This window comes from Stegodyphus dumicola, chromosome 3 (assembly GCF_044657685.1).
Source record: "Stegodyphus dumicola isolate Sdum_Otavi_A_Nest chromosome 3, ASM4465768v1".
Taxonomy (NCBI): domain Eukaryota; kingdom Metazoa; phylum Arthropoda; class Arachnida; order Araneae; family Eresidae; genus Stegodyphus; species Stegodyphus dumicola.
In genome coordinates this window covers 45,567,184-45,582,088 of record NC_140770.1, presented here as the reverse complement: position 1 = coordinate 45,582,088, position 14,905 = coordinate 45,567,184, and the positions used below count along the sequence as shown (strand labels likewise).

The following is a 14,905-nucleotide window of genomic DNA, read 5'->3' as shown; positions in this document are numbered from 1 at the left end:
CCATGCTAATTCAGTCGTCTAGCCCCCGACTTTGAAATGCGATTACTTTGAACCGCACATTTTAGAAAAGGGAATTCTAATGCAAAGTAGTGTAAAAATGATTCAAATGCAAAAAAATAATTTAACACTTATGAGAAAAATTTAAAGATAAATAAATAAATAATAATAATAATTTTAAAAATAATTTGAATGTTTGAGCCACTACTAAAGTTATTGCCTCAATGTCATCACACATCAATAATTTTTCAGTACATATTCTATTTTGGCGAATATACAGGCTTTCGATAATATTCTTTTGTAAATGTGTATTTTAAATATTCTAAAAAAAAAAAAAAAAAGCAAATTTCGTAAACATTTAAGGTTTTTTATTCCGTGAGTTGTTAAATACCCAGAATAAGTGCTTTATGTATATAAAATTCACTAAACAAATGTTCCCGGCATTTTGTCTAATTTGTGCTTTATTTTACAAAGTTATACATTTCTTTGTTTAATTTATGTTTTGTTCTTTGTTAACACTAGAAATTAGGGATCAGAATGTAAGGTACTATCCAGTGTTAATCTAATGTTAGAAACGTTAAAATGATACGTGCTATCAGAGAAAAAGGAAATCGGGAAAATAAGTGCACAGTCAGAAGGCGATACATGTAGAGTCGGTCCTCTACTGAAATTTTTATACGTGATTTAACAAAATATATCCGCAATGCGCGGTACGTAAGATGGCAATAAGTGAGTTAGTTTTGAGATGACATACTTCAGATTCATATATTATAAGCAATCAATAGTTTTAGGACAGGAAGAGAAAGTAGCCGAATTAAAACGAGAAATTAGAATATAGTATATGTGTAAGATAAAAAACATTTAAATCAAAATTATAATTTAAACCAATGGTAATCCCGTAAATGCCCCTCTGTATTCTAAAAATCCGAACTTTTCTGGACAGCTTCATTTCTAGATCAATCCATCTTGCATTGCTTGCGTAACGCCGATGACGTAACTCATTCGGAACTTAAACTCACAATTTCGAGAACTGAAAACATTCTAACCTAAACAAAAACCTCCTCTTGGTGAACCTCCGTATTGGATAACGAAGCATTTTTTAGCTTTCCCTCTTCTGCAGTCAAGATGCTACTACACTCCATTTGCTTTGTCGTGGTGCTAACTATGCCATTGTTTAAAATGGGATACTATATATAAAACTGTGGGATGCGTATTGCACCTATGAGTATGTGTGGTGAAAGATATGTTTTTGGTAGTTAGTTCGTCTCCAGCAATTAAAATGATATTCAATGCGGCCACGTCTGTCTACAAGTCTGTCCTCGATGAACTAATGTTCAGTTGTAGTGGGCTCCTGAGCGTAGCCCTATCCCAGTATAGAAATTGTATCTCTTTTCGAACGTTGAAAATAGCGTTTTACAAGTTCATAGAAAATAGTAATTGCAAATCTGATATTGGCAAAGAAGAGGAGTCCTTTTGGGTAAGGTGAGATCCGCAGTGTGCTAGGGGGAGGGGCTATGTTCTTGTAAGTTCCGTACTAATTTAGAGGGATGGGCGAATGAATGAAGGGACAGATCAGAAAGTTAAATTAAGCCTGCTATAAGTTTAATTAATGAACAGGAAGGATTAAAAGTTTAAGTTTTTCAAATTATTAATGCTAAGCCATACATTTTAATATATTAATATGCAATAATAGTATAATTGTATGTAATAATAGTATAAATTGATTAAGGAATAAATAGTGACTTTTCCTTTTTAGAAGGTTTAGGTAATTAAAAGTTAGTCAAAAGAGGAAATACCTCTATAATACGTTTCTGAGGATGGCTTTTGGCCTTTTCCTGTGTTCTACCGAAGACTTTTGAGTGTCATCTTTCTTTAACTACGCAGTAAAATCTCCACAGGTTACAACGCAGAGAACCATCGTCAGTCTGTTGCAGCTTACTCCACGTGATCTTTATACATATATAAAACTTTGCTTGCTCCTAATCTTATCTATTACTTTAGACAAAATTTAGGCGAATTATAAAAAAAATTATACAATATATTTTTTATTGTATTCTTTTTACAACATCAAAGAGCTGGGAGCTGTTATGATGGCGCCTTCTCCGATAGGAAAAATAACATGATTCTCTAAATTATCTGACTGTTTTGTTTTCAAGAGTGAAAAGCTTAAACAGAATATTTCAGATTTACGGATTAACACACATATAAAAGGGGAAGTATGTAAGGAATTTCTCCCGCCTTCTTAGCATGCCTTCGTGGTTTAATGGTCAGCGAACTCGGCACTTATCGAAAGGTCCGAAGTTCGAGTCCCGGCGAGGGCTTTGCTCGTTTTTCGTGTCTCCTGCTTCGAAATAAACTAATATCTCTACAATATAATAAAAGCGAATTATTTAATTTCCATGATTACTCCTTCTCACAACCGACTGTAAACAGAAGAGTGCATGATTACTATTGGACAAGGATTGCAAAGAATGATATGAAAAACCCTTTCAGCAAAAATGGCCTCGTTTATTATTCAGAACCGAATTTAACACACAAAAATTAAAGGTGGAATGTTTTAGAAAAATTTCAGAGTAATTTTTTTCTTTTTTTTTATTGTGCCGATTCCTTATCCCTTAACACGGTAAAGAACCCAGAGGTCTTTTAAATTGTACTGAAATCAGGAAGTGCTGTTATTAGCAATTAATGATACTCGATAATAATATTTAGTGGAATTACATCACAACTTCCTCTAAAAATCTGGCAGAATTTTTTATATTTTACGTTGCTGTAGCCTAGCTCGGCAATCAAAAGAAATTCCTTTTATTTCAAATAACAAATATGTCATAATTCTAAATACTTAAAATTATTTTTCTAATTAATATAATTTTGGCAACGAATTTTTGGATGAAATAAACAATTTCCAAGTTGCACTATACTTTCGCTATAGATTCTGTTTCGGATGAAGTGAGTCGCAATGTTTAGAAGTTTGGAAACGCATGATTTAGACAATTAGTTTACTCATTTCTTTTTTAAAGTATAGATTTCAAGCACTTTTAAATAGACTTGCTGCCATTTCGATGTATTTCTTCAGACACTGGACATATTTTTCGTTGTATAACTCTAAGATCGTCTTTCACTCATTCATTCGCTGTATCTGGACTGCCTGATGATATCAACTCAGTCTTCAATGCTTTATTCTATAGATAAGAAGTTTCAGTTTCAATTTCAAGAAATGTCAGTAATCAGTTGGAGGAATATCAAAAGAATATTTTACAGTGTGAAACACATTGATTTCTAAGGCTACAACAAGCACTATGCGTAAATTAAGAACAACTAACTTAGTTTTTCAAACATTTTCGATACTGACACCATTTATGCTGAAAAGTTTTGATTAAGTCTTGGACTTCATTAAAATTTCTGCTCAATTTAAAATTAACAGTAACCAGCAAGGAAAAATAAATCTTACTTTGTTCCATGAAGCAACGACTTTCTGCATCCATATTCCACATTGATTGAGTTTAGGGCGCAAATTGGACACATCCAGTAGTGCTGTTTCTTGCTGTTCTTCCAAAAGCAGAAATTTCTAAGCATGGATATAAAGGTATTAGAATTTAAACCCTTTTTTATTAAAAATGAAATGAAACTTTATTCAAGTATTTTTTCCTACATATCAAGTAAATTTTTTAAATATCAAAGGCGTTATTATTTATATGTTTTGATCAAGGTCGATATTAATATTTACGCACGTGAAATAACAGAAAACTATTTTTTTGCACGTTTACTTTCAAAACACTCTCTTTCTATGGTGTCCTGCTTTCAAATATTTTCTCATTTAAGTTGTTTATGTTCTTCTAATCAGTCAAACTATACCAAATTTTCTTTTTAATCTGCCAGGCAAGTATGAAGAAGTACTTTATTTAAGAAGTATTTTAAATTATTTCAAAGATTTAAAATGATAACATGCAAGAAATAATAGTTTTCAGAACTATTCTGGAGGTCTAAAAGAGCTTCATCAAAAGAATTACGCACTTTCTGTTTGTATAACACATGCAACTGTGAATTAAATAGGTAATTTAAATTCACGATAAAAAGGGAAAAAACTCATCATATCTTATATAATATATATATTATATAATATTATATATATTGCCCACCGTAAATTATTAATCACGGATTTATAAGAATAAAATTAGCTATATTTCAAATATTTATACACGTTTATGTATTTTATATTGAATGTTTCATTGTTTAATATCAAGCCTAAATTATGTATTTGTTTCCCTTTCAGGCAAATTTCGAATAAATTTTCACTTTTTAATAAATATATTTATATTTATTCAAAGAAGAAAAAAACTATATGTATAACAACATTTTATTTTATGGGGCTTCAAATTTTAACAGTTAAAAAGTATTAAATGATGATAAAGAAAACGAATAAATAAGTAAAAAAAAAGTGTTCTTTTTTAAATATCTGAAAGATTTCAGATTTTATATTACGCCCAAACGAGTCTTTTTTTTTTTTTTTTTTTTTTTTTCCAATTTACAGACATACACGTTTCGAGAGTATGTGGGCTAACGCCACATTGTACACATCGTTTGGAGTCTTCTGTCCACGCAGAAGTAATGATTGGCGGTATCTCCCTTTCCGATTACTAATGTTGCTCTTTTTGCACTTAGAAATTTTAACACCATACATTTCCTACTTTTGAATTGGGTATTCACTTTTTTGCTTTGTGAAAAGCGCATGAATTAAGTCTGACTTGAACTACAGTCTCAAATGAGGTGGAGATAAGAAGTGCTGTGAGGAGATGACAACACGTGTTACGATCGGCGGAAAATCGGAAAGTGCCTATTTTAAAGTATCAGACTATAGGACGGTATGATGACGAGTGGTTTCCACGGCGGCACCACACGCTTCTGCCTACAATAGACGTCTATAGTGATTGACGTCGATTGTGGGCAGAAGCGAGATTTGTCTAAGAAGATGATGTTAAATCATTCATGCGCCTATAAAACAATGGCTATCGTACAAGCAACCCATGATCCTCAAAATGACGTTTTACCACATAGGTAAACATCGTATATAGCAGGGTTTCTTAAACTGTGGGTCGCGGGACCTGCAGCAGGGGGTCGCCAAAAAATTGTAGCAGTTTTGATATTTCTTTATATTATTATAATAATTTTACAGTTACCAAATATTTTTACACAATGTATCTGAAAATAGATAAGATAATACAGACAAAAAAGGAAACGAAAACGTTTCGACGCATTCTTTTTATAATATAAACTTTCACTTTCCTTGCTTTGCACGTGACGCTGTCATTTCGTCTGTTACTTATTTAAAATTTTCACATTGTTCTATGTCTAAAAATTAGAAATTAAAGTTTATGACCTAAAACTGCAATAGTTTTATTACAGTACAAGTGAAAAGATTGACAGTTTCACTCACGCGTTTGTCAGATTTGCGCAATATTTATGGGATTCCCACAAAATGTTTGTAAATATTATGGGGTCTTGGGGGTCGCGACTGAAAAAAGTTTAAGAAACCCTAGTCTATACTCACATAGCACAAAAACAATTTTGGGATATCCTGAGGATGTTGCTCGCGAGATATGCGCACATTCTCAGGACATCTCGGAATATCCCTCGATCCTCCTAAACACCTCCTCCCGAGTGCTTAATGTCACATCCCAGTATATCCTCAGGACATCCTAACTAAGTTCCATCGACAGCGTACGGGATCTTATTAGAATATGAAATCCTACTTACTACATCCTCAGGACATCCCGGGATATCCCACTAACCTCCTAAACACATCCCATTATATCCTAAGAACATCCTATCTATGTCCCATCGACAGCGTATGGGATGTTTTTAGGATTTAAAGTCCTACTTGCTACATCCTCAGGACATCCCGTAATATCCCAGTTTCCTCCTGAACTCATCCTCCTGAGTGCATAGTATATACGTAGACGTTTCACCATTATACTTGCATGTATCTTGCCGCGCCACACATCTTATTCCCTGTAATGGGGTGAGTGACGTATCTGAACGGTCCATACAAGCCATTCGCCCATGTGTTGTACTTGTGAACCTGCATACCTCTGGCTATATTTTCTGGACCCATAGCCTTCTTATCAGTAAAATAGACGTTTTGTTTGGGCCAACGTCAGGAACAATTTGGCGTTATGATAATCCATGGTACGCTGCTATTCTCCCACAACTGAATTCGGAGCATGCTGCTTGCTATACGTGCCATATTTTGTCTTTTTACGTTTTTTCAATATTTCATCTGGAGTCAAACAAACAAGGCGGAGAAATGATTCTTCCATGGAAAACCAATCCTTTTTTCTCGGAGGTGGGATACACTGATTTTATGCAGTGTTACAAGCGTATATTAGTTGCATTTGCATTGCATTGCTAATCATGGTCATGCCCTATCATGTTCTGCCAGTTATGTTATGTAAATTTTCAGTCGATCATCTCCTTGCTTTGTATTGCAATTTTAATAGCCAGAAGTGCATTAAGGGATACTTAATTTAGTAAGGCCAACCAAAAGACTATTTTTTATGTTTCTTCCCTCAATAAGGCTGTAAGCCATGAGGAGAACAATAAGTAATTAATCAAGATAAAGACATTTAAAGAACAAATTCCCTTACCTGTATTCGCTTTAGGGAGATTATAGATTCGGCACCTTGAGCGATGGCATATGGAAAAAACAACGTCATGGCTACACGGAGGTTATTGAAGAGGGACATGCAGACGAAGACTTTTTCAGGGGTTAGATCACCTTTAACTCCTAGAACGAAGACCACGAATGATATCAGCAAGATCACTTTGGATGATATGAAAAACATAGCCAAGTTCACACCTCTCAAGATAGCAGTGCGGCGGATTTTTTTCACTTCCTTCCTAAAAATATGAAAGATGTTAATCTTACAACAGTTAATTAACGCTTATTAATATTTTATGTAATATATTTAAGTCCGTGACCCGTCAAAATAGCTGCAACAAAACAGCCTGCGACAGAATAACCCACGATAAAAGAGCTTAAATGTAATTTAAAAGATCTTATTTCTACTTCTAGTTCTAAAACCTTCCTATGCTAACATCAGTTTTTTATATCGCTTGACAAAATTCACATCTAGCTTTAGTATCTAAGAAAAATATTTTTTTTTAAATATTATACACACTTGCAAGGATTATGTTAATTTTATTAACAGTTAAATTTTGAGTTAAACTTCTTTCCTGTCAAATTCTTAACTTCAAGTTACTATTTCCGGCCAGAACGTAGTTGTGGAATCACGTCTGAATATATAATGAGGAAGAGTGGTATTTAACCGCGTAGTTCGACTTGCTGAGTTAGAGAGAATCAGAGTTTCTGATTAGCGGCGCGTCCGCCTTTTTGACTACTCTCTCTCAAAGCTGTTATTACGCTCGGCCGTACTCAGGCCATTGATAGCTTCGCAGTCAATTAGCGTTAAGGGTCAACTCGCTTAGAATCTTGACAGCTTCGGCTATATCTCTTTTAGTTTAGATTAGTTTTAGTTTAATTTTTAGTCTCTTAAGTTCAAGCCCAAGTGTCGGCTTTTACTGTACACTCCAAGACGGAGTTCTGTTAAATCTTATCTGAATAATAAAGGGTTATTTACCCTTCCATCTTGTTGTTTCTTGTCACACGAACTCAAGCGATTATTCGCTTATCAGTTCTTAAAATTCTTCACGTTCACAAATAACTTAGCATTTGCAAAGTACTACACACTTTTTAAAATAAAAACAAAGCATGTAAGAACAGCAGAAACAACAATATAAGTTTTTATTGATATTCATGTTTCAAGATTAATGGGAAACTTAAATATTTTTTTCGCAAAACACGTAAATCTTCTTTAAATTATGCAACAATTATACACTCCTGTTAAAAATATAAGCAACAAAGGCAAAACACAGTTATTAAATGGATATACGTGAAACTGATCCAAGAGATTGGTGTGGTACTACTAGACCATAGAGCAAATAATAAATCAAAAACATGGAAAAACACATGCATTGCGAAAGACCAAATGGCTCGGAAGAACGTGCAATGGAATGTGCAGTGGTATTCCATAGAATGCTTAACCAAAATGTGAAACATATTTCATACTTTGAATCCAATTTTTGGCATTTTATATATTGTCTTTCTGCATTGCTGCTAACATGTACGTGCTAAGAAAAAGAGGAACGATATCGTTACAAAGTGTTATGGTAATATTTTTATAGGAATGCATGATGCTATATGTAAAATAAAAATATAATATTCAAACTTTACATCTTATAGATTAAACCATGTATTGCATGAAGAAGAGTCTAATAGCAATAAATAAGAAAAATACAGGAACATAAACCAACGTTACGAAAGTAATGGAAATACGAAGATAATTACTGATTTGTAATCCGCTAAAGAACATATGAAAAGTAAAATCTTCGATTCCAATGAGTTAATTACCTGCGACTTAAGTCTACTAAACTGGCGAAGGGTATTTCCCAACCGTACATCTTAATAACTCGCATTCCACTGATGATCTCGTTCATTAATCGAATCCTTTCATCGGTGAGCACTGCTGTCTTCAGTCTGAAAAGAAAAAAAATACTGAAACTGATGCGAATCAATTATTTACCAATAATTTTAATTTCACATAATTCATTAATTTGCACAACATGGGGTACTATTTTATTGATGTTAATTGTTAGAGATTAATTGATGGATTCTAATTGATTCAGGGCTGCAACATGTACAAAAATCAATTACACAAAATGGATATTACAAAAATTCAGCTAGTAATTAAAAAACATCTACCGCTGTTATTTGGAAAGTTAACAAAAAATATACCGTATTTTTTCAGTTCTTTAAAACGTAACTTTAATTTAAATCCCATTACAAAAGTAAAATTAATAAAAGTGACATTAATGAAATAAAACACTTAAATACATCAAGAAATATTTTTAATGACCAACTTTAATTTATTAATAAAACAGTAGTTCTAGTTAATTAATTAATTTACAGAATTTTTATTTTTTCAGAATAATTATAATTAGGAAAAGTGTGTTATTCTATGATACCATTTCTAAGGCACATCTTGTTTTCAGCGATGTTTACATGGAAATGAAAGATCGAAGAACGGATTATGCTACGAGAAATAATGAATATTTTTTACCTAACCTATCCTCTTAAAAAAAGGGTTATTAGCCGGGGCACATAATTTCACAATTTTCGTGAGGAAATATTTAATTTAAAATTGATAATCTCAGAGCTTCTGTTGGTAAAGATCAGCTTCGCAATTGAAACCACATGAACAGAAAGAGTTGAAGAGTAAATGAAGCGAAACCAATAAAAATGTTTCGTTGTTTCAGTTAGTAAACATATTAATAAACGTATAAATACTACACTAAATAAAGATGCTATCCGTATACAAAAATTATATATCTTCATTTAAATATTTATATATTATTTGAAATGGATTATTTGAATAAAACATTTTTAAGACAGGAATGAAATTATGGTGAAACATGGTGAAAAACAGGAGGCGCGCAGGAAACAAAATTTAGAAACAGTGTTCTAAGTGTTTACGTGCTACAGAGAAACATGGCTTGCAATAAATAAGTAAGATAAAACCCTGTTTTAAACTGTATAGTAAGGCAATTCTTATCTATTGTCCCTGAATTTCACCTACAAATATTTTTAAACACCTTGTTTATTTTTTGTGTGCGGGGGGGAAGGGTATTTCTTATCCTGGTAACAAAAACAGCAACAATACAAAGGAAGAAAAAAAAAGTAGGTATGGAAATGAAAAAGATTAAGAAAATAAAGAAGGAAAGAAGAGAAAAAGATATATAAAAGAAAAAGAGAAAAAAGAGTATTTTCGGTTGGGCGAAATTGTTTATTACAAGCCTCATACACGTTTGTTTTACTGACGTAAACTCACACCTTTGTTTCCAATAACGCTGTGTTATTTTTAGTAAATAAGCATAGAAGTATCCATATGATGTTAAATTACGATGAAATCACAACAAATGTTTACTAAACCACTTTGGCATTCTAAAAAGCTCACGGTAATATTCTACTACTGCGACCAGGTTCAGTAATGTATGTATGTATACACGTACGTATATTTGTATACAGTAAGACCCCGCTTAACGCGGGGCTTACGTTCCATCAAAGTAGAGCGTAATGCGAAACAGCGCTAAACGAGGCTATCTTTACATGTAAATATTGGGGTTAGGGGAAGATGGCTAGGAAATTGGTTAAGTATTAAATTTAAAAAGTATGTTTTTTTAATAAAAATAAAACCAAACATTTATTTCTTAAAGCCCAAATTAATACCACATTATTATTTCTTGCAAAAATAAAAACAAAATATAAATAACAAAACGAATATTCTTAAAAAAAATAAATAAATAAAATTCTCAGTCATATTTAGTTAGCCTTCCGCGTTTTCAGTGTTCTGCCTTTTTGTGACAAAAGCATCTAATGTTGTTTGCCTTTTTCTTTTGCGTTGTTCTCTTAAAAGTTCTTCATAAACGGATAGAGCATCTCTAATACCACGCCTTACTTTTGAGCTCCTGTCAAAATTCGGATCATTTTCAATGAATTGATCCATTATTTCAGTTATGGTAGACAAACTCCTTTTTACAAACGCCATCGAAAGTTCTTTTTGCTGTCTTCTGAATCACTGCTGTCAACATTTTTGTTTTCTTCTTGTTCAGTTAATTCCTTGAGCTCATCATTAGAAAGACTAGCCGCTGCTTGTTGAATTATTTCTTCGACATCTTCCACATTTACCCCTTCAAAATATGTCTGTACAATACCGCACCAAAAAAGAAATACAAGTACACTCTTTCGGATATGTATTTGAAACCTATCGCTGCATAATATTTCGGGGAATCCCCGTATGCTGCGAGCGATTTCGTGGAATCCCCGGGTTGAAATAAAAGAGCGCTAAACCGAAACAGCGCTAAACGAAACAGCGTTAAGCGGGGTCTTACTGTATATGTATTCATGTATGCGTGTATATATGTACGTAGGTATATATGTGCGTGTATATATGTACGTAGGTATATATGTGCGTGTATATATGTACGTAGGTATATATGTGCGTGTATATATATACGTGTATATATGCACATAGGCACATAACACGTTCATACATTTATACGTTCCTGAATTCTGTCCCGACAGCAGAAGCGTACCAAACTCACTTTTAATACGAGATATTATCTCTTTAATGTTTATGGACTAATTCTAAATTAGTAGGCCATGTCATGACTGCTTATTTTAAAATTGTTTCAAGTGTTAGCTCGAAATCTGCAGAGTAAGATCAGATATTTTATGCTCTTTATACTTTTGGGACATTTTTTGAAATTTTAATAGCAGTCTTCTTCCAGGAACTAGACTGCAGTCTGAAGTATTCAAAATGCTTTCCCTTGTATTTTTAAAAAGAAATCTATATGAGCAAAATTTCAGATATTCTTAAAATTCTTATACAATACGCCCAGACTGTTAGAAATAACGTGGATCCTCGGATAGCTGAAAGTCGTATAAAATAAAACGATACGGCCACATCAGTTACATTTTGGATATAAATAATTCTTATTAATACTAATTACCTGAGTTTGGAAAATAGTTTTCCCATCAAGCCTTGAAATGGAATGTATAATAGAAGGACAGATATTCCAGCTAGACTAGCATAGCCGATGTGGTACCAGAGTACACCAATGATTATCGCAGTTTGGATGGGTCCTGCCACCAGGTAAGGAAGATATACGACAGACTGAAAATATGAATATTATTGCATGTTAGCATATTATAAAAGAAACAGGGAAATATATAATTATATTTGTAAATATCATTTCGTTGCAAATTTGATATTAAAAAAAAGCTCTGCTGTGCATTTTCTTTCAGCATCGTAAACGACACGGCAATTAATATTACGTTTTACAAGTTTAAGCAACTAACTATTGTTAAATGATACAAACTGAGTATAATCATAATTGGTTTTTATATTGCGACCACTTATACAAAACAAAAAGCACTAAATTGGGGCAGAAAAACAGAAAATAAAATTTTTTCCATGGTTAATAAATTGTTAGTTTCTTAACCCTTCCTTTAATTTAATTTCATTAAAATGATACCAAAACTATCTTCGGGTAGTGCACGGATTTTCTCTGAATGCTCTCAAATTCATCGAAATTAGCCAGTTTTAGTCAATACTTTGAATTCCATTAATAATTATCTAATATTCCATTATACATTTACAAACAAAGAGAAACACATGTAAACTTTAGTTAGTGTTTCGCGTTCGTGTTACATCTCTGTCAGTCATCAAGTTTCTGCACTAGTCCAAGGAATTCAAGCGCAACACAGCGCCATTTGGTGCAATACAGTTCTACAGACTGCCTCTCGAATGACCAGGGGTTCATTCAAAATTTACATTAATACAAATTTAACAACAACAACAAAAAAAAAAAAAAAAAAAAAAAAAAAAAAAACCTCTTACAATGTAAAGTTTAATCAATTCACACATTAAAGAAACTACACTTACTTACTATATAAACAAATCATTCATCTTTAAACAATTTGTAAAGTTACTTGCAATAAGGTATAATTAGCCAGTTTTAGCCAATACTTTGAATTCCATTAATAATTATCTCAACGTGTTTAAAAAGCATTATTTCACATCTTTTACTCTTTTCGTTCCTGCATTTTGTCAATGGCTACAATGCTTTTGTATGCTGTTGATGGGTACTTTCCTATAATTGGGCAATTATACATGTTTTTGTTTTTACTATCATTTACTTGCTACTTTATTTTTTATATTCTTTTATTGCTACCATTTACTGCTATTTTATTTTTTATTGTGCTTTCCTTTATTCCCACCATTTACTGCTACCTTATTTTTTATGTGCTTTCTTTTATTACTACCATTTACTGCTACTTTATTTTTTATAGGCTTTCTATTAATACTACCATTTACTGCTACCTTATTTTTCATGTGCTTTCTTTTATTACTACCATTTACTGCTACTTTACATTTTAATACTTTCTTTTATTATGGTGCTACTTTGGTAGACGGTTTCACGGATTTTGGCGATTTTTCTTTTGGCGAGTAATACAACTTATGGTAAACCCATTGCTGGATAAGTTATTTATGGTAACCGATACTTTGTTGTCATTTTATTAAAAAAATAATGCGTTTTATTATGCATAACTTCCGTGTTTTAAATATTATTTATTGCTTCTAAATATTAAAAAATCAATTTAATTTTACATTTTTATTTGAAATAAAAATTTTGTAATTTTATGTTGTGGATGATGTAATCAATGACGTCACCTTACTTAAAAAGTAATTGGTTTTATTAATATCTATAAATTTAATCTAATGTTTTAAACATTATTTATGGCTGTTAAATATTAAAATACAATTTAATTTTGCATTTGTTTTAAAAATGATTTTATTATGAATGATTATTTAAATAATTTTAATTCTATGCGTGATGTAATCAGCTCCCTGATTGGTTACTGAATATTTGTGTATTAAAGCGCCATTTTAAAATTTTATTATTCATCTCTTCGAATTCGTCAGATTTCAAATGGAATGGATATCTCTGTTTCGAAGATGAATGTTGTTATTGGTAATTACCAAGAATTATTGGTATCGGAATAAAAAAAATGCCCTTTGAGACCTTATTTTGGCCAACCTGTCTTTCCTAATCAAAGATTTATTTATAAATTGTTAATAGCGTCAGAGGAAATTTATTTAAAATTTTTGGAGGAAACCTCGCTAATTGCTTCTTCAATGAAGTGCGAGATATGTGGATAACAGATGAAGATGGTTAAAAGAGCCGATTCAATTATGATTTCGATTTTTTTTTGTGGTACTTATCAATAAACAAGAGGTTAAATTACTCAAAAAAAATGTAAGTACATATTTTTATTTTATTTTATAAATGTATACTTCAATTTTTGTTAAAAAAATTAATATACTTTTTTCAAAAATTGCTGAGATAATTATTGTCACATATGTTTTAATGTTAATTATATTTTATATAACATATTTTAAAGTATTTGAATGTAATAATATTCTAATTCTTTTAAATGTTGGTAGGATGGTTTTTAATTCGATATTCAATTTCAGTAATATTTTAATCTAATTAGACGTTGGCACAATGTTTTTATAGCGGTGTTTTTATTCTCTTTTTTGCTACATGAAAGTAATAATAGCCTTACTTTAGTATTTTATACTCATAGTAAATGTATTTATTTACACTTGCCTGCCATCTTAAAAAACGACATTTTCAACAAAAAATTAATCCATTACTATTTTTTTTTATTTAAAATTATTTATTATTTACTCCGATATTTATTTTTTTTTTTTAAGTTTCGAATAAGTTACTATGCGTAAAAACAGCGTTTTTCAAGATGGCTGACGATTGTAAAAATCGCGCCAACAATTGCGCCAACGTAAATCGCCAAAAATCCGTGCAACCGTCTACCAAAGTAGCACCTTTATTATTACCATTTATTGCTACCTTATTTTTTGATTACCTTTTTCGTTCAAAAAGCGTCCCCGTATCAAATTCCTTTGAAATCACATCGAATTTCTTTGAAGCTTTCCTTAAATTGACTCAGAACTAAAGTTTATATTTGCCTAATTTTAAACTTGGTTAGGCATCTGAAACTACTTAAACACAAAGAAAAGATATTTGTACTAGAGCATCCAAATATGGCCTGGAAAAATGAATTGATTGAAAAAGGTGAAGTACCTATACACTTTCAAACAAAGCATGTTACTATTCAAAGTATTTTCTCTCCATTACAAAATATACGTTAATATCTTTCTCAACATTCCAGAAATTATTGGAAAGAGGGTCAGTTTGAACACATAGCAGGCAC

The 14,905-nt window shown here is 31.8% G+C and overlaps 1 protein-coding gene across 3 annotated transcripts in view; it reads right to left on the bottom strand.

Moving 5' to 3' along the window:
• The window catches only part of LOC118190953 (ATP-binding cassette sub-family C member 4-like), a 123,943-nt gene that overhangs the window by 59,557 nt on the left and 49,481 nt on the right, over positions 1–14,905 (bottom strand). For all 3 annotated transcript variants that reach the window (XM_085812827.1, XM_085812826.1, XM_085812828.1), the window contains 4 exons: positions 11,620–11,783; positions 8,462–8,587; positions 6,639–6,891; positions 3,446–3,562 (listed from right to left, as the gene is read on the bottom strand). In XM_085812827.1, coding sequence (XP_085668953.1) covers positions 3,446–3,562; positions 6,639–6,891; positions 8,462–8,587; positions 11,620–11,783 — 660 coding nt within the window. The remainder of the gene's footprint in view (positions 1–3,445; positions 3,563–6,638; positions 6,892–8,461; positions 8,588–11,619; positions 11,784–14,905) is intronic.